Genomic DNA, 24,183 nt, shown 5'->3' on the forward strand with positions numbered 1-24,183 from the left:
TACGACATAAAGGACCGAAGACGTAGCTGTATAGCTATCGACATGCACTCTATCAACGGGATAGTATCCCTGTATTGCATTCTCGGCGTATTCGCCGCTCTGCGAGAACTGCGTGTTGTGTGGCAATAACAGAAACAAAATAGCACCAGTAACGACGACACCCGAGCCAACACCACAGAGACCTAGGACGGATGTACAACACAGTAACACCAGCCCTGAGACTCCTAATCAAAGTTGGTATACTAAACTCGGCCCACTTCTACTCTCATCAGCTTTCTTCCTGGCTCGGCTCTCTCTTTCTCGCCCGTGTGCTCGTTCTGGCTTCTGCTGTCATACACTGCCTCCCTGCATATCGCGCGAGACGAAATGGCCGGCTATGTCGAACACGCCTGTGCCTCTCATGGCGCTGCTCAGTGAGTCTGTCGAATCGGGTAGTGGCGGAGGGGACAGGCAGAGAGAAACATGGCACCGCGCTGTGGGTAGATGGTCTTCTGGCAGCATAATCTTGTTCGAGGCGACATCCCTTTATATATAGAGCCCCAACAACCCAAGGCCAAGGAAGTCTCCCTCTGACACACTTTCTTGCATGTCGCCTAATTATAACGATATCAAATAAGCCCACAGGCAGAGCAGCAGCTTATTAGCCTACCTTAACCAGCAAGATCGGTGGAAGATTCCCCTCCCGCTTCTAGCAATAGCTTCAATCTGTTCTCCTTGCTTCAACGCAGGATAACGTGACCAAACTTCAATGGCAGCCTCGACACCCACCAAAGACGGTACCCGGAAGCCGATGCTAGATATTGACTTCATCAGTCAAGCAATGGTCTTCATCCCGTCAGAGCGATGCACCATATCTTGCGGCACTATATGTGTCGACCCAAGCGCCGATAAGGTGCTGATTATATTTAACAGACGGCTCGGCATTTGGCAGTTGCCCAAAGGTCGCAAAAACATTGGCGAGTGTCTGCAATCTGCCGCACTGCGTGAGACTTATGAGGAAACAGGCGTGCACGCCTCGCTTTTCCCGCTGAAGATCCGCACCCGCTCCACCCAGTCATCTGCGACACCGATCTTGCCATCCGCAAACGCGTACCTTGCCAGCGGCACAGGTGCCATAATGGCATCGTGCAGAGCGAGAGACCTAGATGTACATATTGATGGGCCACATGTACCCAATTCAAGTCACAACGCAACACCTATAATCGAGCACGATACACTGGACCATGACACATCGCCTACTACGATCGACCTAAAGTTGACGCGCAACCTTCTGAACAGCGAACTGATCGGCATCGTACAGTATCCCGACCTGCAGGCGGCAACAGTGGACACTACCAAGACGGTGTTCTTCTATGCGGCCGTGGCTGACTCGACGGCACCATTAGGGCCGGGTGCGCGGGAGGACCATGAAGACCTGATAGCTGAGTGGGTGAACTTCCGGGAGGCGGGCAAGCGCCTCCGCTTCCGCCCGGAGCAGGAGGCCGTGTGCAAACTAGAAGACGACATGAAGCGGTGAGGGGTTGTCAATCGCTGTGAAATTGGATCGCGAATACGACGTAATTACTCCGTACTCCATACGGACTTCAGGCAGTCGAATACACGTGATACACCACGTGACCAAAACCAGTCGACTGTACTCCGTACTCCGTAGATTTACGTAGAGGGCGGCGCTCATATTTTCGCACGCCCCACATACCATGTCGTCTTTCCCACAACAGGCATAGTGCAAATGTCGTGATCGATGCCGTTCAATAGACGAGTAAATTTGCGGCCGGGGCGATGGCGCAATCGACTCCCAGTTCGACGATGCTTGAGGCTTGTTCCGTATTCGCACTGTCTTCCGTGACTGAAACAGCTGTGTGGGCACAGTGTCTTTTGCTGCTCCGCCCGCCTCGCCATCGCGTCTCGTTCTCCCTTCCACATTAATAATGGCAACCGTCTCGAAGGGACGAGTATCGTTGTTTGCCGTATATGTAAACGGCATAGACGGAACTCACGGGAGCTGCGGTCCAGGAGTGGTCTGCGTGTTTGTTACCTATCGAGGATGACAAAAAGCAGCGAAAACTGTCGACTGAAGCCTTCTAGACTGGACGACAGCTTTATAATCGATGCCATACAAATGCCGTCAGACATCCGGCAATACCATAATACTCTGTAGCCGTTGGTCTCCAGCCAAGTCGACCCTTATATAGCCCATTGTCCCCCCCTCCAACCACTTTCTCTTCCCTGTCCCTTTCTCTCGGCTCTATCCCAGGTCTCAAGCACTCTTTCTCGAAAAAAATTATCCCGGTTGACAGTCTGCAATATTCACCTGCTCTTCGTCCTCTTTTTAGTGACAACGGCCCATCTCGTCACATACTCGCAGGCATCTCTCGCTGCCTGGCCACGCTTCCAGTCTTACCTAACCCTGAAGTCTCTTGTCATCTTTCTTCCACCGAGTCATACCAAGTCATACACCAACACCAACTATGGCTGTTGACTCCCACGTCCAGTTTCCGTCGGCATCGCAGCTCGTGCCGACATTAAGCACACTCTCTAATCACCTAGAGGCTGCCGAGAGCTCAAAGCAATCAGACGACGCTGCATCCGTTGAGTCTGGTTATGGCTCAGGTCCCTCGTCCGCATCTTCGTCCACTGCACGACTCCCCCGTGTGAGCCTGACCTCGGAACACTTGCGCCATCTGAACAAGCAACTGGAGAGCATGGAGCCGATGGACGTCCTTCGCTTCATCAAGATTTTCTTCCCCAGGCTGTATCAGACTACAGCGTTTGGTTTGACTGGCCTGGTGACAATTGACATGCTGTCCAAACTGGAGCAGGAAGGCCAAAGCAACAACTCGCAACGCATCGATCTTATATTCCTGGACACGCTATACCATTTCCAAGAGACCTACGACCTGGTTGACCGCGTTCGTGCCCGGTACCCAGGCTCGACAATCCACACCTTCAAGCCGGATGGCTTCGAGACGGCTGCCGAGTTCGAGGCCACGTACGGCCGCCTGTACGAGGTGTCGGAGGAGATGTATGATTACCTGGCCAAGGTGGAACCGCAAGAGCGTGCGTACGACCGCCTGGACGTTGTGGCCGTACTGACCGGCCGTCGTCGCTCGCAAGGCGGCCAGCGTGGCCAGCTCGATATCATCGAGGTGGACGGCGAGCGTGGCATCTTCAAGATCAACCCATTGGCCAACTGGTCCTTCGGCCAGGTCCAAGCGTATGTCCGAGAACACAATGTTCCCTACAACGCATTGCTGGACCGCGGCTACAAATCCATCGGCGACTGGCATTCAACCGTTCCCGTAGGCGAGGGTGAAGATGAGCGTGCTGGTCGCTGGAAGGGCCGCGACAAGACTGAATGCGGCATCCACAACAAGCAATCCAGATACAACAAGTTTCTTGCAGAGCCTGTTGTGAAGGCCAGCTTGGTGCTATCAGCTAAACCCGCCGCAGACCTGGTTGCATAATTGTTATTGGCGCTTGATACCTCAGAAGCAGCACGAAACGAGAGAGCTTGCACACCTTTGAACATTAGGCGTTTTGGAAAAGGCCGGACTAGGTTTTATGCAAGGAATCATATTGCCTAGGAAATGGAGCACGCGATGTATTTATCGGAAGCGATGACTTTAAACGAGAAAAGAAGGAAATGGATAATATAGATTTGGAGAGCATAGATACTTTTACGCGAGGGGTCAATTCACGTGATCCACGATCGCAAGTCAGTACATACTGCTCATGCACGCAGGTTTTGGTCGCCATTAAACCAAGCCGTGTCAAGCAGGAGACCATAAATAGCCGTGCCATCCAAACTTTCTGTATGTCGTACGTTGCGGCAACGACCTCAGGGATGTCGCGATCGTCATTATCAACTGGTAGGTGGGCACCCCGAGCGAGGGAATGGAGAGGAGCATATATCGCCGATTTCAGTCAACGCTTTAGAGAAGCTAGTACTCGAACTCACAGGCATTTCACGAGGACACACGAGTGGACTCGCACAATCGATGACACATGAACTCGAATATGTCCCACGGCTCTGAATGGGACAGTGGGACCACCGGTTCGTGGCAGTAAACTCGTGAGACCAAGCAGATGCTTGTCCCATGGGCCGGCGAGCACGTGACGAGTCAGCTCGCAAACAAGAGAGGACTTCCTGCTTCTAGGCACTTCCTCTGTACCGTAGGGATGGTCCATTTGTATCCGAACATTGGCATGCAGCTGGCAGCACGCTGAAATCGCGACCCGGCCGTACGAAAAAGGGCATTCTGCGACTTCTGCCCCAAAGCACCCCAAATTTTCCTAGAACTAGTATCTGTAATACCCCTCTTTTCAGGACAGAACAGTTGCAGACAACGGATGCGTCACTCTGTCTTATCACGCTTATCGGGGCAAAGCTGGTTTCTATCGTCGACGCTTCCACAGAACCTCTACACCCATATCCGTCGCCTCCAAGCTTCTCGGGCACGGGATACTGCCAAGGCCACTTAGACAGTAGGTGCTCGTAATGTGCATCGCATCGCCAAGCTCGCGGCAGTTCCATTCGGCCATCTGGCTAACCTTGCAGGCCCACCCCGTCTCCGATCTGTTTCGCCACATATCCTACAAGTATGTCTCCGTCTAGCTCACAAGAGGCAGCTTCGGTCAGCCTTTCGGACGAGGACCGCTATTTCAATTCCAACCCACCACCGAAATGCCTAGACGAGCACATGACCTTGGTGAACAAGTTTCTTGACAGGCATGCCAAGGCGAACCGGCGCGTGGTTCTTGTCACTTCTGGAGGCACCACGGTACGACACCACGGGCCCTCAATCGCATCTTGATCACCTCGCACCCCTACTGACGGGACCCGTTCTAGGTGCCTCTTGAGAGGCAAACAGTACGCTTTATCGATAACTTTTCCGCCGGGACGCGTGGCGCCACCAGCGCCGAGTACTTCTTGGACGACGAGGCCGACTATGCTGTGATTTTCCTGCACCGGCAGTTTAGGTAGGCTGTCCGCAGCCAGATCTTCCCCAAGTGCTTCAGTACCGGCTGACAGGCCTCCCGCTGTTAGCCTTCAGCCGTACAGCCGGCATTATTCGCATGCAACAGACGGGTTTTTGGATTTTTTGACAGAAGATGAGCATGGCATCCGGGCTCGCGACCAGGATGCTACCGCCTTGCTGTGTGTCTTGCGCCGTTACCGTGCCGCTCGTGATCGCTTGTTGGCCCTGCCTTTCGTTACCATCACCGACTACTTATTCGAATTGCGGGCTATCAGCCGCGCTATGCACCGTGTCGGATCCAACGGCCTGCTCTACTTGGCCGCTGCCGTCTCCGACTTTTTCCTTCCTGTTTGTCTTTCCGAACTGCTCTCGGTTGCCTCCTGGACACTGACGCTCTGCAGCCCGAGCGGATGTCCGAACATAAGATACAGAGCACCGACATTCAATTGGATTCGGAAAAGTCCGCGGTCCGGAATGAAGACGAGGAAGAGGCGTTCGACAACTTTGATTCGTATGTAGCCCCAACACAGTGGTACTCTCGGTAGTATGATGCAGTCGATCTAACTGCGGCACAGGTCTCCCAACATCCCCAGAAGCAAGCGGCTCGTCATTGATCTAGACCCAGTCCCCAAGTTCCTTAAAAACCTCGTTGACAATTGGTCACCGCAGTGCATGGTTATCTCTTTCAAGCTGGAGACTGACCCACAACTGCTTATTGTCAAAGCAAAGGGTGCTTTGGACCGGTACCAGCACAACCTTGTGATTGGCAACCTACTATCTACGCGCAAGCACGAGGTGGTGTTCGTGACCCCTGACGCCGTCGATTGGCTCCGATTGAACGAGAAGGATCTCGCTGCCAACATCGAGATCGAGGGCCGTATTGTCCCTCAGGTTGTTTCTCTCCATGACAAACACATCCAGCACGTGCAAAAGGCAAAAGCAGAGGGGGTCGTGTAAAGCTACTTAGAGATCCCTGACCAGGCACCGTGTATACGGGATGCACCACGTAACCAAGGTGTTTGGGGTAAGAAATGGGACGTTGCACCAAGTGCTCGCTACATCTTGACCAGGAAAATAAACGGCAGAAGCCGAAGACGGCAATCATTACAAAGGCTGCTGTTGCATACTTTTCGTAGGCTAAATCAGACACGACAACAATACGAGTATTTTGGTCATCTATAAAGCACGTCATAGGAAAGGCTGCTGGACACTCTGCAACATGGTGATTCCACCATACCGGCACTTCCATCCGCAAAAATTGAACACATCAAAGACTGCGGTCAGATTCTGCTGACAATTAAGACACCTGGACACGGATATTCTATATTTCTCATTACATGAAACTGCCTTCTCTTGCCAAACGCCTCCCCAATGTTGGTACAAACTGCCACAATGTCGCAACGCCACATCATCCATAAAGTGCAGCTCAAGGGCACCGCAGTCGCGCAATAGCAATATAGATGGGGCTAAGCGTACCTTGTGCTTGAACAAAACGTGTCCCCCCTCGTTTCGTATCTATTGCGTCTTTTTCCTGGGGTCCTGGGATTGTGTAGGTGACTTGAGTGCAAAGAAGACCAGAGCGCCGACAGCAGTAATTCCAATGGCGCCTGCACCATAGGCAACTGTACGACCGGCCCACCAGTATACAGTAGTAAAGAGGATTGGTCCAAGAGCCCGTCCTACCTGGCCCCATGAACGCAAGGCACCGAGCTTGCTGCCTCGTTCGCTAGAATGAGCCTCGAAGCTACTGAGAGCATTGAGGCCAGTGACGACGGTGGCAGATGTGGCAGCAAGACACGCAGCGGCCAGGTAAAGGATCACAGTCGTAGTGAGACTGCCCAGCAATAAGAAAGCGGCTAGACAAGAAAGCACTCCGATGCGTATGGATAGCAGGGGAGGTAGGCGTCGTGTGACGCCACCCTGAAGTACCGAGGCCACCAACCCTACAAAACCGAGCAGGCGGCCGTTCTTAGCTGACCCGTAGCCGAACAGATCAAACGTCATGAATGGCAGTGAGAACTCCATGCCGGAAAAGAAAAGAAGAAAGGCAAAATGAACCAGGTTGAGCACAAAATGGGAGTTGGTACGTGTGACAGTCGGACTCGGCGACTTCTGCTCTGCCCACTTGCCGTCCTTTTCGCTCTCATCATTGCCCGCTAACTTTTTGTCTGCTGCTTTCTCGGTCTTGTCCGGCAGCGTCTCCGGCAGATAGTTGTAAAGGTAGACGGTCTCAGTGACGATCAGACATAGGGAGAAGCCAGCGGCGATAGCGAACGGGTTTGCTTTGAATGTATCGATAGAACTCAGCCAAGCGCCGAGTGCAGGCCCAAATGTGAAAGCCACGGAAAAGCATACTCCGATGAGAGCCATGGTCGAGCCGCGGCTGGCATCGTCTGATATGTCGGTCGCGATAGCCATGGCCATCTGCACGTTGCCCTCGGATAAGCCACCGACAACGCGTGACAGTACGAACGTGCGGAAGTCGACAGCCATAACCCACAACAAGACCGACATGATGTTGCCAGCCATGCTAGCTAGCAGTGCCGTGCGCCTGCCATGGCGGTCGGAAAGATGCCCGATGACAGGGGAGGCAATGGCCTGCAGAATTCTGAACACCCCGATAAGCGTTAGCTCTGCGGGCAAGCATTCTGCTTATGTCTCTATGGGTTGGGAACCATACGAAAACAGGCTCCCTAGTGCGCCGCCCAGCAGCACAACATCATAACGAGAGTCGATAGGCCGTGCAAACGATGCCTTGTACGCATTTAGATAGTCGAAAACGGTAGATAACTGCGTGGGCTTTTGGCGATAGAACTCGAGCAGGCTGGGAAACAGAGGAAGGATGAAAGTGAAGGATACCTGGCTGGCCGTTAGCTGATGTCGGGTGGTCAGAAAGAAATGAGAAGTTCAACATACCAAATCAAGAAGAAGCGAAACGACGATAACCTTCAAGACCTTCTTTCGCGTCGCCGCATCGACCGGGCCTGCCATCACTTACGCTTGTACCTACGATGGATGAGCAGGCTTCAGAGAAGGATTGAGAACAGCCAAGGAAACGTCGCAGACAGATCAGGTATGGAGAAAAACAGAAACAGAAATGGTAAGCTGAACGGAGAGAAATCCTAAACTGAGGCCGGTAGCAGCATTCCCAAAGTTCAATTGCTCGAATACTTGTTTGGTTGTTTGTTCTATCTGGCTGCAGCAGTCTGTCTAGTGTCGCGCTTTGTCTGCCGTTACTGACTAATACCATGCGACGGTCTTATGGCCACCGTGTTTCAATACCAATTGTCATGGTGGTAAAGGACACCTTCCCGAAGCAGCACGACCTATGGGAACACGAGCACTTCTGCTGATCAAAACTCTATTTTTGTACTCGTTCGAAGGCATGAAGGCCGCTATTTACGTTTATGCTTACTAGAATGTCAGCTACCGGTTCTATACACTTCGCACATCCAACGGTTGCTTTTGCTTGCCAGATCGACACGGGCTGCCGAGACAATCCCGACTTTGCTGTCCCGCTATGCTGCAGAAGGCAGGAGGGGCAATTCGCGTAGAAGCACGAACTAAGAATAGAACTCAGCGCAAGCTACGGAGTACGGAGTACTCGCAAATGACACGACCTTGCCAGGCCACATTGTCTCCGGCAAAAGCCGCACTAGCATGCTTTCAAGTAGAAGGTCGATCGTGCATGACGACGAACCTGTCAACGGTGCGGCGGCTTTACCCTTGATCTCCGCCGTCGTTGGGCCTCGTGTCGCGCTGACTAACGACAGAGACACGATGGAGTTGGGCGATTCCGTCTATCACCCCTGTGTAGCATACAGACACAACAACTCTACCGGCTCCTGTGACTTCTGGCCGTTAGAGTCGTCGTTGGCTGGCACGTTCTCGATACGTCCTGGTCTTTTTTTGCAGTGTGACACCAAGGTCCGTAATATCACATTGAGGAATGATAGGTGCTGATGTCCAAGACGGTCTCTGCAATATGCAGGGCTCTCTTGTTGCTCGAAACTGATAAAACATCACATTGGCATATTCCTTCACCCTTCCTCGTCATCCACATCTTCAATAGTGACCTCGCGAGGCCTTGAAACCATCGTGGTCGGGGATTCACCTGGATGTTTCCCCTGTACCCTTTCTGTGTTCGTAGTTGCGATCCTACTGACGCTTGCATCACGTACAGCAGATCCAGAGGGATGTAAGTAGCCCTCCTTTTCCAACCGGTCAGCTTCTTCCGGCTCTAGAAGAGTTCCGCCTTTGCCGCGTATCTTGTCGAGCTTTCGTTGCACTACCGCAGGCACAAATGCAGTCACAGCTTCCTTGTGCAGGTCTCTGAGAACCGGCTTTGCTTCATACACAGCCTTGACCTCGACTGGCTTCGCTTGCGGTTTGGCAAGCGTAGTACGGGGGTTGGCCGACGCCGCTTCCTGGCCTGTCTCATCATGGCCATTGCCTCGACCCTTTCCGCGGCTCTCGCCTAGAGGCTCCTTGTTTGCATTCCGCTTTGCCCGCCGCTTGGCATACCATTTGTCGAGGATTTCCTTCGGAATCGGGGGCGGTGTGTCGCGGGGCAGGGGGATGCTTCGCACGTCTTCTGGCACATCGTCGTCGGTACTGCTCTCTTCGCCATCGTATCTTCTCCTCTTCCCTAGCACATCTCCATGGCCGTGTCCACGATCTGGACCCCCGCCAGTCCGACCAAACGTTGGTGCCCTTTCTCCTAACGCTTCCCGCGCTTTGGTTACCGCTTTCAGTTCCTTTTCCAGGCCTTCCAGCACTTGTGTATCGTGACTTGTCAGCTTTCCACCGCCGCCTGTTATTTTATTATAGTCTTCGATCTGCTTCCGAATTCTTTCGGGGTTCTTCTTTGCCAACCGCTCATTGCGTGCTGCCGTCGCTTCCGCCTTTCCTGTGAACAAGACCGACCTATCATCAGTCCAGAGCATGGATTCTTGTGCTACAATTGGAAGACTTACCCTTTCTGATGTCTTTGGCTTTATCAGCCTTTCGCTGTGCCGCGACGGGGTTGTAGTTTCGCTCCTTCGGCATATTTTCGACTTACAAGCTCTCTTGCAGCACAGGGAAAGGTCAACGAGATACGAAAGGAACAACTGCTTATCGGAACACGAAACTGATGTCACATGACTGGTGAATTGACAGACACGTGATGTCGCGTCACCAGACTCTAAACCTGCCCAGATTTAGCTCGGCTACATGCTTCATCTGAGGCTTTATTCGACTTTAAACTGCCTATATGCAAAGGGAGAGCTCCCTTGGGAGATCCAAGGGAGAGCAGAGGCGAGAATGGCGACAAGTAGAAAACGTACGGAAAATGCTAAGATTCTCTAATGCGTCTAGTCAACGACTGATCCAGCGATTCTCAGTTTGCCGAATCTACATCTCACCGAAAGCCCGCATATAATCTTGAAACTAGATAACGAAGGGGTTTTTACCCGTGCTTACAAACTGCTATTTGCTCATATGACGTTGAGTGTTCTATTGTGTAAGATACATGACAGCCGGTCGACGTACGGAGTAAACGACATAATACAGACACGAAGTAAGTCCGAGCGTTGTCTCACCAAACCGGTGGTCATGTTCCAGCCGCTGCCTCCCTCGCATATACAGTCAAAAAAAAAAAAAAATTTCAGGAGTATTTTCCCAGGACGCTGTACGGAGTACTTCACAAAAAAAAAAGAATCAGTGATGTGAGTCAGGCCCGACTTATACGTCGCTCTGTCCTTTTTTCAGCTCAGCACTCCGTATGTGGGCATCTTTTTATAAGTAGACACTGAGCTCCGAAAGAAACACACGTTTGGTTTTAGCCGCCACCTCCGCTACTCATCTCATAGTCATCATTAATACAGAACCTCGTTAACGGAGACCAAAGAATCACAAGCGTGTTATCGTAGAATCTGAAAAATTACGGGCAGCACATGTTCCCATATCGTTCATGCTGCCTGCGTAAAAACCAATGAACCGTCCCGGCGCCGTAATATGCTGTCGTGACCAATCGAGGGGTTGAATAAAACAACTGAAAGCGATGGACGGCAGTAGCCACTCAATGGCTCCGCCGAACAAACATACGGGTCAACAGCGGACCACGCTGTCGTGTGTGGTCACTAGATGTTCGGGGCGAGTCCGGCTGGTACTCGACATCGAGGCCACTGCCTATATCGCCACCGCTAGATGCAGCAGTGATTGCGGAAAGACTGGCTAGATTTGCAGCAGCCGCAGCAGCCGTAGAGTAGGACGAAGACGTGCTGTGGTTCTTCTTCCACGTGTTGTGGTTATTATAGTCTATGGCTTTAGTAGTGGCGGAATCTTTGAAGCCAGCGTGTGGATTTGCGATGCTTTCATGGGTGCCATACCCGAGGGTTGGTATCTCACTGCTTCGGGTACGTCGCGTGAACAGATTGCGAACAAACTGACGCACCGTATCACCTTCATCATCTGAGTCGTCCTCGAATATGGACACATGAGGGGCGTCAGGCTGCGGAGTAGGAGGTAACGGCTCGTCTAGACGCCCAGTGTTCTCCCACAAGGACTTCGATTTTGAGTGCTTCGAAGCTCTCGGTTCATTACGTCCAGTACTAGACGCGTAAATGATACCAGAAGATGTTGTGACTACGGTGTCACATGCAGACGGCGTTGAGTGGGCGCGAGACCGAGCACGTAGGTTTCCCAGCGATTTGTGCGTCCTTGACATTTTCAGCCGCTCGCCTTGCTTTTCCGGTTGCTGTGGGAAGTGGCGCAGGAGCTGTTTATGGCGTCGACGCTCCTCTTCCCATCTGTCAGGCAGTGGCTGCTGCGGCTGTTGTGAGGTATACTTGCTATCCCGCGAAGATGAGTGTATTCCTTCTCTGGTCACATCCTTTGCGGGCACTCGTTCTGTTCGTAGAGGAGGCGGAGGCGGCGGCATAGTTGGATGTGGGGGAGGCGCCTTGACAGTTCCGGTGGTCGGGCCTGTCGATACAGCTGGACTCGAAGCAGCGAGGTTTGCAGGGCTGGCGGGAAACATGGGCGATAAGTTTGGGACGAGAGGCAGAGGAGGGAGGGAGTCAGGAAGAGGTGCGGCCAGATCTCGCAATTGGGGGAGCGAACGTGTTGCTTCTTTATTCAAAGACCGACGTGGTGTTGTCGATGACGGAGACACTATTTGGGGCTGCTGGCTCAGGCACTCTTGGATCGGTAGGGGAGGTAATGGAGAGAGCTTTGCCTTCTGGGGTTGTGGGAAAGGCGAGTACGTAGCCAGTCTTTGCTGCCTTTGCTGCCTCCGCTGATGCAAAGGAGACTCCATAGAGACAATCTGAGAAGCTGCACAAAAAAGAGAAGGAGCGCACCCGGTTTCCGGCTTTGTCTCCTGGGAGGGCTGCACATAATGACGTCCGGAGTGCTCCTCTTCCTCGGGCACCGGCGACTTGATAGGGGTGTTGTGAAAGCGAGTGGAAATGGACCGAGACAGGATATGACTCGATCTCGACACTCGACAGGAAACCGGGGCCTGTGATGCCTTTGTCGGGGATGTTACCGCATGTGCGTCAAATGCCGTCAGCGACGACGTTCGTTCGGGTTGGAGCAGCTTAACAAGCAGTTCATCATGAGGAGGCGAAGTTGGCGATGCAGATCCAGGCGTAGTGGATGTCGACCACGAATACGCGCGATCGGTCGGAGGGGTGCTGGACGATGTGGCAGAGCTGACACTGCTTTCACTGCCTCGCCTCACCATCGGAGGCATGATGCCTTCCCTCGCCATGCTTGGGTACCCTTTCGTGCCATTGAGTGTTCCCGCCTCCCACCATGAATCCCAACCGTTGCAGGTGTGCTCGGCAGGAGTTTGGGGACGGATGGATCGCGATTGTGGCCGGCTGAGGCTGCCAGGGACGATACTGCGCTCCGCGATATCGGTCGTGCGACCATCCTGCTGAGCTATGCACAATGCCGAGACAGCACCTGAAGATACAGCGTATCGACGGTGTGCCTTGTCGGCTGTCTGGGTATGCTGCATGTTGAGCTTTGCTGACTAGAGGTGCGAAGTAGTGTTGGCGTATGGAAGAGCGAAGCAAAGGAAGCTGATGTGGAGACAAGGACAGCTTGACTCACACCGAACCTGGACCTGCCGATACAATTTGGGAGAAGGGCAACATAGAATAAAGAGTTCGAGAGCGGGCGGGAGCAGATGCTGGCCACCTTAAAACAGGGGATTGAAAAGGTTAAAATGGAGAAGGAGAGGAGGGTGCCCAGATTCGAGATCGTCTAGGAAGGCTTCCTGAGAGGAGCCAATGTCTTAAGTTGCAAAAGCGGCAGGTCAGACAGAAAAACAAACAAGCCTGCCTCCTATGCGTAGCCTCCACTCCACACATGTATCAATCTTGCAGCATCTGGCCTGCAGGAACGGAGGGCGCATACACTGTACATATGGCAATGTAAACAGAGACGACAGCAGGAATGCAGGTTCCTGCACCCGTGTCCCAGGGAGGGAAACCATAAGTGCCAATGTTCCCTTGCCTGACATGTGGCAATCCGACTTCTGACTTCCCTGTCTCCCTGTCTCCGCCTGCCCCTCCGCTATCGAGCGAGGAGTCCATGCTGCAGCAGGGATTCTTGTGTGGTCCCAGCTTCTGTGGACTGGAGGTTCTCGCCATCCCTGGCGACCCGGTCGATCTGGGCTTTAATGCCGGGCCCACCGTCCGGGCGGGTCTTCTTCTGAGACTGGTACGCGCAAGGTCAAACCAAGGATAGTAAGGGCAGTGCGTGTGGGCCTTCAAGACAAGGTGGAGGCCAAGAGGCGAAGTTGGGTGGGGATTGTGACTCTCAGATATGAGGGAGCCGTTGCTCCTTGCGCTGCTCGTGCGAGTACTCGTAGCCAGGACAAAAATATTTCGTAAGAGAGGAAAAACAAGCAGAGAGAGCGGCTAAAAAAAAACATATCGGCCAGAGCTATACGGAGCCGTGGGGACTGCTGTGGCTGAGCTGCGCACAGTCGTGGGACAACACATGCATCGTTGAAGAACACCCCTTTAATGCTTAGGAGAACGGGCTGTGATCGGCTGTTCAAAGATTCCGTCTTGACCGAGTGCCGAGCGTGCATCCGGTCGCGCGTATTCGTAGATGTCAGACTCCGTTAACCCGTGCGAGGTGCTACCCCGTATGTAAGGGACGTGGCGGAAATACTCGTATGAGTACGTCGTACTCGTAGAGCTCATGGAGGATCGCGCATCTCAACACTGTAAAACGCGAAGACGTGGCGGGGCAGTGAAACTAGTGGGGTACAGTGCTAGGTTGGTATGAGCCCGTACGGGTGGGGGGACCTGGAGTGTCGCTACCTTGCACAGTGTACATAGTACGGAGTACGGGCTTTCGGGCGTGTTGCGGCAATGAGAAGCAGAACTGGCAACGACAAGTGTTCGATGCAACATCAGCAAGCAACGCTGTGAAAAACTTGGAAAAATGAGGCCCTCCCAACCCGCCGAGACAGCAACATGGCGGTCTGTGCATCCGATTGCAAGATACGGAGTATGGAGTACAACGTAAAGTCTTGGTTGCTATCTGCTTCCAGCTCAACGTCTGATACTTGTAAGATACTTTGAAACAAACCAAAGCCTGCGCTGTGGCTCTCTTCCAAGCACATGCTGGCCCACTGCTGCGCGCCCCTATTTACCGTGAGGCTGGTTTTTGGGGGGAAGGGGCTCCTTGCACCGCACTTGTACAGGCTGCCAAGTGTCTGTCCGCATCCCTGCATTGAAAGGTGGCGATCGAATCAGAACAAAAACAAACGGGTTAGCAGAGCCGGGGAAGAACCTTTGTGTACTGAGTTCCAGTTCCTGCAGGCCCTATCGCATGTCTACGGAGTACACGGCTCTCTCAGCTTCATCTTAAGCCATGTGGCACCCCTGGAATGCAAAGAACTCGTAAATGTAAGAAGCCCATGCTTGTTGCACAGCGACGTTTGTTGTTGCTCGCATTTCCATCCAGGCCGCGCATGAGCTCGCAAGGGCGGCTGGACGGTATTAACTAACAACGTATAACGCCATTGCACATTCCTTAGCTCCCTTGTTTCCCGCTCTAGATGCAGAGTCTGGTTTGAAACAAGAGAAAAGAGTCTTTCTTGCCGGCCGGCATCTTACCATTTATGTAAAATACATGACAACACAACTGTCTTGGGATTGACAAAACTCTGGCCTCGCTAACCCCGCTTGCTCTCTTAAGCAAATGCAGCCTCCTGCATAAGACGATGGAGGCGGAGATGTAGACCCACCCGGTGCTGCCGAAGTCAATTTTCATGAGATTCATTTATTCTAGTTTCGGTAACCGACGAGGCCCTACTCGTACCAATCATCCGTGTCTCTCCACACATCGACGATACTTTGTCGTTGCCGGGCACAACATGCCGTTGCTTTACTATGTAGTCGCTGACCTGGCTTATTGGCTAGCCGACGGCCTGCTGAGTGTAAGATGTCGTATATCGTATTTGCTTCTGCCCAGGTCTATTCGGGGGGCTTCAGACACCGACCGCTAAAACATATGGCCCGAAAAAAGAAAGGGCACAAGAAGGATACGAGTGAGCTGGATACAGTCGAGACCGTACTGTAAAACGTACTGTAGACTCGGCCTGAACAGTCGCATCGCCAACGCAGACGCTAATCTGCAATCAAATTATCAACTTAAACCATTCTCGGCCAAGGCCCGATAGCACTGGAACAAGGGACGCGAGAAGCCTCAGAGAAAACCCTAGTGGTGAGATAGACAACTCATTGTGCATCATGTTATGTCTTATATTGTTGGCTTCCCAATAGAGAGCTGGCCACAGGGAGCTCATCGAGCCAAGCCTCCAGTGTGCCAGCCCCCTTCTCGGGCAATAGGCAAAGGCCAGACCCCGATGGCACGATCCCCCAATATCGAACTCGCCATTTCAGGAGGGCGAAGATAAATACTATCTATTAAGATCAAGCATTTCGTTGTCGCCGTTTCTGGCACTAGCATTTTCCGGGATTATGCCGTTGACGGAAGCTGTGCTCAAAAAGCACCCAAGTGCAGTTCCGACACACATGGGCTACTAAAGCGGGACGATATCCAGAGGCGGGACATGATTGCGGCCAACCGAGCGTCTGTCGTCGTCCAATGGGCATTGAAACGTGTTCATTAAATAAAGTTGGTTTGAAACCCTCGTCCGGCTTAGACAACATGATATACGGAGTAGAGCGCCGCCGTTTAAAGTAAGATACCAGCCTCGCCTGTTAGTAAGACGCAGAAGGCCTCAGTCTGCAGAGCAACCGCTTATATCACAATCTTTCTGTGCATAGCTGTAGCCTATCATGGCGAGAGTTCGAGTAGTCTGGTGTGGTAAGCCACCTCCGCATTTTAGCGCCGTCGGCTCTCAACATGCTATGTAATCCCAGGATGCAATAACTAACCCACCGGGGCTAGTCGGGACAAGTGGCTCCTATATCGGCTATGACGGCGACGGATGGAAGACAGCCTCGGCGGCTGAGATAGTTAGTATATGCTAATGACACGTTTTTGTGCTGCACTGGATTCCGTTGCATGACAACTCTTCTAAACCCAATCGAGATCTCTCCTCCTTGTCCGAGTAGTGCGCGTTCGGCGCTCTAGCATCCGGAGGCTTCTAGTATTTACGATACGAGCTGTTCAGTTAGCACAGCCCACCCCCACTCAAACGGCCCTGTATTGCTCTACGCCTGACGTTTGTGCATGAGCGAGCCAGCTGTAGCCGAGCCTCCCCTAAGCCCCTAAGCTTTTTCTTAGCCGTTGCTACCGCTCGCTTTTTTTCTGCCTTTTCTCCCCTCCTTTTCTCCCTAGCTGGTCGAGTTTCGATTTATCGCAATCGTGCCTTTGCGACACCATCACTTTGCCCATATACGCGTTTTAACCCGCGCCCACCGTTACTCTCATGGAGTTCACCCACGCCTTCTTCGCTGGCGGCCAGCCCTTTCAGCAGCAGTTCATCGGAATCCCCCCGCTGACGCCGTCCCACTCCAATTCTGAGGATTACAACAGGACATCTCCGCCGGTGAGTGTGGCACTTTTCTTGTCCTTGTGCGAATAGTCGATTTTTATCATGCTGCTTCTGCTTCTGGACGGACGGTGCGACTATTGAAGAAACCTTCCGAAACCTTCCGAAACGGCAGATGGCCCTGAGGTGAGAAGTCTCCCTCTTTTTGTACTACGGCTGGCTTCTGCTTCCTACGTCCTACACCGTACCCACTCCGCGCATTAGGCCTTGCTTTGGAAGCAATTTGCAAGCAGCATGATCAGCTGCAAGGCGTTGTGCGGGCTACAATATTGCTGTCAGCACGGCAGACGACCCACACGTGGCATGAAGAGATGATGCCAGTTGAGAGGGAGACTATGAACAAGAATGCGAATACATCCTGGCACACCTCGCCGTTTCCGGTTGCCGTCCGCTGATTGCATCCATTACTCATACGGTATTACATAGGAGGGATTTCCGGATTTCCCTAACGACCAATTCCAACACTTCGACGGCTACGCTGCTCAATTTGCCACTCAACCGGACGTTTTCCCCGGTCCTCCAACTCCGCCGGATCAACATCAGCTTTCAGGCACCATTCGAAACAGTCAGCCTTCGCTCCAGCCACAGTCCCTCTTGTCCCGACATCCACCACCGCATGCACCTGCCGCGGCCGCGGCCGCCCTGCCTACCATAACGCTCGATCCACACCGCCCTGTTGATGCCCTGTCCTTTACCAAGACCGAGCCCGCCGATGACGTCGCTGCACAACAGGCTCAACAGCAGGAGCAGAGCCGGAGAGCTGGCTCCAACTCTGACGAGGATGAGTTGACCCCTGCTCAATCCCGCCGCAAGGCACAGAATCGGGCTGCGTATGTCTTACCTCCCTTCATTGTCTCCTTTACCCCTGCTGTTCGAGTCATCAGAGATATGCTACTTGTTTACCTCTGTTACCCTACTGACTCTATTCCACTTTGGTTTTATAGGCAACGGGCTTTTCGTGAACGAAAAGAACGCCATGTCAAGGACCTCGAGGCTAAGCTGGCTTCTCTCGAGGCAGCCCAGCAACGAACAGCCACAGAAAACGAGAGGTTGAAGCAAGATTTGCAAAAGGTCAGCACGGAAAACGAGATACTGCGGGCAACGTCGTCGTTGCAGGCTGCCGCTATCACAGCGGGAGGCTCCCCGGGTAGTGACCACGCTGTTTCCCGCAATGCGCCTCTGACCGCGGGTCCGATGACCTACAATCCCACCGATTTCTACACCGATTTACTAGCCAACCACGACAACAAGCTACCGAGCCATCGCATAGCTACGTCTGACGCGGGTGAGCGTCTCCTTGCCGCTGGCGCAACGTGGGATCTCATCATAAGCCACTCTCTTTATAAACGCGGGCTTGTCGACGTGGCCGACATCAGCAACCGGCTCAAACACCAGGCCAAGTGCGATGGTCAAGGTCCAGTTTTTGAAGAACGCGCGATTATTGCTGCTATCGAGCAGAGTGTTGGTAGTGGCAGTGATTCGCTGCTCTGAGCGGCTCAACCAGTTGGTTACGAAGGAATACCGGAGAATTCAGGCGTTTGGCTCGGTGAATGGCTCTTAGTCCAAAGGGAATGCGAGGGTTGATTTCTCTTTATTTAGTATTTTTGCTCTTTTTAGCGCCTCTTAATCATACGGGTTGTTCGGTTGCAACTTGAAGCTCATTTACCTGTTCTGGATCGCTGGTTGGGGCTGGTTGGGCGAGGTAACACATATTCATCACGTCTAGCAAAGACGCACACCAATTGCATACAAGATGCATTTACTGAGAGGCATAATCGCATATATAGGTGAAACAAGCCGACCGTTAAAAGGGCGCGAGGACCCAGGCAAAACCGGACACTGATTATGTTATGCTCTATTTGTATAAATGTGTTGTGCCTAAAGTGCCGTTCACTAACCGATGGCTATAATTGTTTCTTGAAGCTCGTACTCTCAGGCCTCCCGATTTACACCGAACGCCCTCTAGTGCTATATAGGAACCAAGACGACACCAAATCCAAGGGCTGTGATGCAATCTGTGTGTGCTGAAGAGGCCCATTCCATATCCGTATGGACTGTAGTTTTTGTTCTGCGGGGAATAATCGGCTGAAAACGTGCAATCCAAGAGCGAGGGGACATGAGAACAACAGTAAATAGGGCCGCTTGACTTTGGGCCGAGTATATCGAAGAAAGCGGGGTCAAGTTGTCAAAGCAGACACGCTGCCTAGCTCGCTTTCTATGTTCGCCGAGTCGCCGCATCGGGAACGGCTGTGGCGGTTGTGCATGCTGCCAGGTTCCCGTTGCTCACATTGCCGTTGGTTTTCCCTGCCGCCTTCTTCTCGGCCTCAGCTCCCTCGATATATGGATGCTTGATGGTGAGACACCAGATATCCAAATAGTCACAGATGGTGACAATGACGTCGACAACAAAGGAGCCATACACGCCGATAGCTGTTCCCAACATGCAGAACATAAATGCAACCTGATAAACACCGTCGCCAAGAACACTAGGCCAGCCCAGAATAAAGGCTGCTGGGGGTTGGCCGGGCCCAAAAAGCATCAGCGCCACGGTTGGCTCTAGGTGCTGGAGCACCGGGCCGAGTGAATCCACAACACCCCAGGCTAGCGGTAGAAGCAACACGTTGTGGTAAGGAAAGGACATGTGTGTCACATGGGCCGTAATCATCTGGCCTACAGAGTAAGCATTGACAATTCCCACGAAGAGCACAAACGGTACCAGGTGAGCATGTAGAATTTCTGGCCGCAGTGCCAGATATGCCACGACCAAGATCCAGGTCACAAAGAAGGGTATGAGGCCGAGGATTGGATGTTCACGGTAGCTCTTTTTGTTCTTGGCTTCCCTGTTTTCTTTGGTCCAAACGCCAATTGCCGTTCGTGCCGACTCGGCCGTGTTGTACACAAGAACAAGGCTGCCCTGCACCAAGTACCAGTCGGTAAAAGATAGGTCGCGGACCACAGGCGGAAGAAGATCCAGTACGCTATCCGGAGCTGCCAACGTGGCAAGCATAGGTTGTTGCCAAAAGGAAGCGCCACCGAGGTAGCCCGTGAGAGCATATACCGAGACAAGAATAAGAATGCCCTCAACTGGTCCGTTAACGAAGCCAAGCGTCAGTGTGTGGGTATGGTACTCCTCCCAGGTCTGCACGTAAAACGTCATGAGGGCTGGCAATTAAATTAGCAAGGACAACAACCCAATCCAGAGTGGAAGGCAATGATTGACCGCCTCTGAGAATTTGGAAACCCTCGCACGTACATGCAAACAACACTGCCACTGTCCTCCAGCCATGGCCCAAATTCTGCGAGCCAGCGAAAAGCAGGACCTCAAGAGACGTATTTAGTGCGTCAACGCCGTGATCAAAGAGTTCGCCCAGCGGACTGCTTTGGTGCGTTCGCCGCCTAGAGCTGTCAGTTCCCTTGCCCCTAGCTGTACTGCTATCCGATTCGACGGCTGCAGCTCAAACACTTACGCTTGTGCTCCATCGACGGCATCGAAAGTCTGGTACAAAAATAGACCTATAGCCCAGCTATAGTAGGTCCAGGGCGGGCAGTCTTGAGCGAGTGATGGGTTGTACCACAGTAGCGTGAACAGATTGAAGACTATAAACATAAACCCAGAGAGCGTGATGAGATTGGGTGCCATGCTCATTGGGAAACAAGGAAGCACTACATTGTTGTAGAACGGCTTAAGGATGTATTTGGATGTTAGACTGTGGTCAACACCCGAGTACTTGTACAGATCGAGCCCTCGAAGGGAATCTTGTCGTAGGTAGACCATGTTTGCTTCCTGGATGATTGGCCTAAAGTGTGCTCGTAGTCTCTGGGTCGAGTCGACTCCAGTGTGCCTAAACGTTTGAACAGCTTCCACAAAATTCGATAAAAAATAACACGCGATAAAAAAACCAATGCTGCCGTGTTGGAGGGGAAAGAGAAGCGGAGCTCCAAACAATGCGATTAGACGGGCGGCTGGGAAACTGAAGATAGGTCACTAGGAGAAGATAAAAGAAAACGTTGGTGGCAGTACCCTTCCATTAGGGTGTTCTGATCACCCGGCCGTGCAGAGCTGGATTTTAACCGAGGGCTTCGCTTTGCATTTGATTGAGGATTGGCCAGACACGTCATTCTGCCCGCCTTTTCAAAGTTTTGCGGGATTATCTAATACAGGGTGAACACGTGATAGAATCGGTATATAGAGAAGAGCGAGTTTGGAAGCCATCTCCAAAGGACTGGATGACATTTGACCGAGATAGATGGTGTTCCTGAAGAACCAATCACAGACGCTGTCGTCCTCTCGTTTCATTTTCCTGCTTGCCTATGGCCCTGTCCGAAATTTGTAGTTGTTTTCCTTTCGGTTGTATTTTGATTTTTTTTTCTTTGAGAAACGAAGGAAATGATAATGACACCACAGAGACGCCGCGTACCCTGACAGCGAGAAGTGTCATCCTACTCCTTGCTATAGCACCACATCTTATTCATCCGCTACAGGTCCTTAACGGGACTTAGCAGCCACCTTGACCTGCGCACCCCGGGCACCCTGCTTGCTCTGAATACGGCCGGCCTGGCCCTTGGCTGCGTTGGCTGCATTCTTGGCCTTCTCGGCCTTCTTTGCCTTCTCAGCATCGGCCTTCTTTGCCTTGATGTCCTTGAGGTTCTCTGCCCGTGCAGCTGCCCGAGCCTCTGGGCGCATAGACCGCCGCTCTCGGATGACGTCCAGAGAAGCACCCACGATCGCGCGCTGCGACTTCACCGTCCGGCGCGTGCGCTTCTTGGCGACCTCCTGTGATATGAATTAGTTTCTTCCCTTTGCTGATTCCACTAGGTAGGTGTTGTTCGATGATTCGTACCTCAGAGATACCCTTGCGGTGCTGCCGGCGGAAAAGAACGGTCCACGCAATGCGGCGGGGGTTCTTGCGCTGTAGGAAGAGCGACTCGGACTTGCCATTCTGGAAACGGAAGACCTTGCTGTCACCACGGACGAAGATCTTGCCCTGCACAGAACTAGGGTTAGCCGTGAAAACTCCAGCTTGCACGTAGACCATGCGTGTCGGTGCCTTCTGAACATAGCCGGAGTAGACCACAATTCTTCTCTTCTCGCTGAGTGTCGGCGTGACTTGCGCGCATCTCCTATTCTATCCGCGTGTGGCTCGCCGGATGTTCATGAATCTTACCTTTCCAGGGTAGATCTTCTGACCCGAGAACGTGTCGTCGTAGGTACGCATATTGACGGACGGGGGGCGGATTGTTGTTTTCTTGTGGTTGGTTTTTTTTCGAGATTGCCGGATTGAAAGGTAAATTTCGTTCCAGTTGGGAATTGCTAGGTTTGTAAATTCGGCGAAATTGTTGTGCGTGGTCAGACCCCGCCGAGCCCCACATGATTGGTCGAATTGTGTGCTTCCGCAGTGATCACGTGATACAGCTTGTACACAGTATCATGTGACTATCCATCGGCTTACTTCCCACGCTCTCACACTTTTGTAACTATGTACGACGCGCTTGGTGACAACGGCATATTGACTGGTAGCCAGCAGCAGAAGGGCACGTTCGAGATTGCTGGTTCTTATGAACACTGCAAATGTCAATGGCCAAGTCTGATGCCATTGCCTCTGTGGTACTTGGCGAATTCGAACGGCTTGCAGCAAACCGGAAACCAGTCGTCCGTACGAACGGTGTTCGTGAATGGGTTCCTTTGAGTGGCATCGTAGCAGAGTGTATGTACGTCTTTATTTGCGGGTAGAAAGAGAGCATGCTTGGTGACTGGTGGTCTGTCTGCTGACCCTGTACGTACTCGTGGTTTAGTTAGTGATGGCAAGCTCAAATGCCTGGCCTTGGCGTGAGTACACCAACGCCTTTTCCAGGATTGAAACGATGCAAAATCTGAATGAAAGCCCTCCATTTCAGAACCGGCATGAAATGCCTTCCTGTGACAAAAGTACTTCTGGCCAATGGTGTAGGCATCCACGATTGGCACGCCGAGATTCTCGCTTTGAGAGCTTTCAATCGGGTTGTCTTACAAGAATGTTATAATGTTCTCACGGGAAAAGAGCCATCCGAGTTCATATCCGCCTGCTGGGAGACAGGAAAAAGCTGCTCTGAGGATGGCCAACCATTTGCATGGCATGACACCGTGCAATTGCATATGTACTGCTCTGAAGCGCCTTGTATGTATATACGCCTCATCTTCGTCGTCCTTCAAACAGCACTGATGCTGACAGAGTCTCTCAGGTGGTGATGCCAGCATGGAGCTGACAATGGCCACGCAAGATGATGCGTCCCCGTGGACAGTGCCAACGACCATTACAAAAGTGCCCAGCGCTCAAATGTTCGAGGAGTCGTCGTCAGAGCCGATGTTGAGCGGCCGAGGTTACTTCTCACAACTCGGCATGGTGCGCCGGAAGCCCGGTCGCGGTGATTCGCCACAGACGCTCTCCAAATCGTGCTCGGACAAACTGGCATTACGGCAATGCACGTCTCTTCTCAGTGGACTCTCTTCGCTTCTCGTTGCCCCCAGCCCAGGGCTGTACCTGCGCTCGATAGTTTTGCCAGCCTCGCAATACTCGAAATCGGGCTGTCAGCGATGCTTTTCGGCCCAAGATCCGAGTGGTCGCATGCGGCCAGTTGCAGGCCTCTCCTGGCCTGGCGGTTACAGGTTTACCCCCTTTGATATTCAGACTACCGATTTGGAATTCGCATTCTCCAAGAGGAGGGTGGCCGGGCTTGCACAAACCGGATCTCTATCATCGGTGTCAAGCAATCTCTCGGTTGTATGGACTTGCCATGGTGTCAACGAATGTCTTGTTGGTGGAGTTCTTCGCGGTCGCAAAGCATTTGATCTAGCAGGAGCTAGTTCTGTATCGCGTCGCCAGATGTGGCAGCTTGTGGGTACGATAACAAAGTCCTTCGTATCACAAGAGTCCCAGGAGTCTGCTGATCGGGCCGTGATGCGGCAACGGACACACTGTTACCGGCAACTTTCTCACGATGCGACTTACGATGGCGTGAAAGCCAGTGAGTTGCTCGCATCAAGAAGTTGTGTAAAGCAGCAAGTCAAATATGCTGCCTTGCGAGGATGGGTGCCGAATAATGGAGACGGCAATTGGAAGTTGGACACTTGAGCAGCATGGGCAAAAAGGGGGTCGATCGGGCCCTTTCTCCGTCAGCTGTAGCGAATTATCC

The 24,183-nt window shown here is 52.6% G+C and overlaps 8 protein-coding genes across 8 annotated transcripts; 4 read left to right on the forward strand and 4 right to left on the reverse strand.

The window, feature by feature from the left end:
- Nucleotides 1–748: 748 nt before the first annotated feature.
- Nucleotides 749–1,516, forward strand: CMQ_5085 (nudix hydrolase; the record flags this gene model as incomplete). Its single annotated transcript, XM_014316021.1, has 1 exon — nucleotides 749–1,516. One exon carries the CDS (start codon nucleotides 749–751, stop codon nucleotides 1,514–1,516), a length of 768 nt encoding a protein of 255 aa, XP_014171496.1.
- Nucleotides 1,517–2,468: 952 nt separating this feature from the next.
- Nucleotides 2,469–3,464, forward strand: CMQ_4983 (phosphoadenosine phosphosulfate reductase; the record flags this gene model as incomplete). The annotated part of the gene is made up of 1 exon (XM_014315919.1): nucleotides 2,469–3,464. One exon carries the CDS (start codon nucleotides 2,469–2,471, stop codon nucleotides 3,462–3,464), a length of 996 nt encoding a protein of 331 aa, XP_014171394.1.
- A 1,137-nt stretch (nucleotides 3,465–4,601) lies between these two features.
- On the forward strand, nucleotides 4,602–5,936 carry CMQ_5058 (phosphopantothenate-cysteine ligase; the record flags this gene model as incomplete). Its single annotated transcript, XM_014315994.1, has 5 exons — nucleotides 4,602–4,781; nucleotides 4,850–4,980; nucleotides 5,048–5,327; nucleotides 5,381–5,490; nucleotides 5,555–5,936. 5 exons carry the CDS (start codon nucleotides 4,602–4,604, stop codon nucleotides 5,934–5,936), a joined length of 1,083 nt encoding a protein of 360 aa, XP_014171469.1.
- Nucleotides 5,937–6,494: 558 nt separating this feature from the next.
- CMQ_4956 (tetracycline transporter) lies at nucleotides 6,495–10,028 on the reverse strand (the record flags this gene model as incomplete). The annotated part of the gene is made up of 4 exons (XM_014315892.1): nucleotides 6,495–7,587; nucleotides 7,660–7,853; nucleotides 9,161–9,888; nucleotides 9,956–10,028. 4 exons carry the CDS (start codon nucleotides 10,026–10,028, stop codon nucleotides 6,495–6,497), a joined length of 2,088 nt encoding a protein of 695 aa, XP_014171367.1.
- Nucleotides 10,029–11,040: 1,012 nt separating this feature from the next.
- Nucleotides 11,041–12,987, reverse strand: CMQ_5001 (uncharacterized protein; the record flags this gene model as incomplete). Its single annotated transcript, XM_014315937.1, has 1 exon — nucleotides 11,041–12,987. One exon carries the CDS (start codon nucleotides 12,985–12,987, stop codon nucleotides 11,041–11,043), a length of 1,947 nt encoding a protein of 648 aa, XP_014171412.1.
- Nucleotides 12,988–16,890: 3,903 nt separating this feature from the next.
- On the forward strand, nucleotides 16,891–18,504 carry CMQ_4918 (bzip transcription factor; the record flags this gene model as incomplete). The annotated part of the gene is made up of 3 exons (XM_014315854.1): nucleotides 16,891–17,010; nucleotides 17,440–17,843; nucleotides 17,958–18,504. The coding sequence occupies 3 exons, from the start codon at nucleotides 16,891–16,893 to the stop codon at nucleotides 18,502–18,504; spliced, it is 1,071 nt and encodes a 356-aa protein (XP_014171329.1).
- A 724-nt stretch (nucleotides 18,505–19,228) lies between these two features.
- CMQ_4985 (aminoalcoholphosphotransferase) lies at nucleotides 19,229–20,788 on the reverse strand (the record flags this gene model as incomplete). Its single annotated transcript, XM_014315921.1, has 3 exons — nucleotides 19,229–20,175; nucleotides 20,267–20,409; nucleotides 20,481–20,788. The coding sequence occupies 3 exons, from the start codon at nucleotides 20,786–20,788 to the stop codon at nucleotides 19,229–19,231; spliced, it is 1,398 nt and encodes a 465-aa protein (XP_014171396.1).
- Nucleotides 20,789–21,499: 711 nt separating this feature from the next.
- On the reverse strand, nucleotides 21,500–22,229 carry CMQ_5090 (60S ribosomal protein l24a; the record flags this gene model as incomplete). Its single annotated transcript, XM_014316026.1, has 3 exons — nucleotides 21,500–21,787; nucleotides 21,855–21,998; nucleotides 22,179–22,229. The coding sequence occupies 3 exons, from the start codon at nucleotides 22,227–22,229 to the stop codon at nucleotides 21,500–21,502; spliced, it is 483 nt and encodes a 160-aa protein (XP_014171501.1).
- Between the last annotated feature and the right edge of the window lie 1,954 nt (nucleotides 22,230–24,183).

This window comes from Grosmannia clavigera, assembly GCF_000143105.1.
Source record: "Grosmannia clavigera kw1407 unplaced genomic scaffold GCSC_160, whole genome shotgun sequence".
NCBI classification, from domain to species: domain Eukaryota; kingdom Fungi; phylum Ascomycota; class Sordariomycetes; order Ophiostomatales; family Ophiostomataceae; genus Leptographium; species Leptographium clavigerum.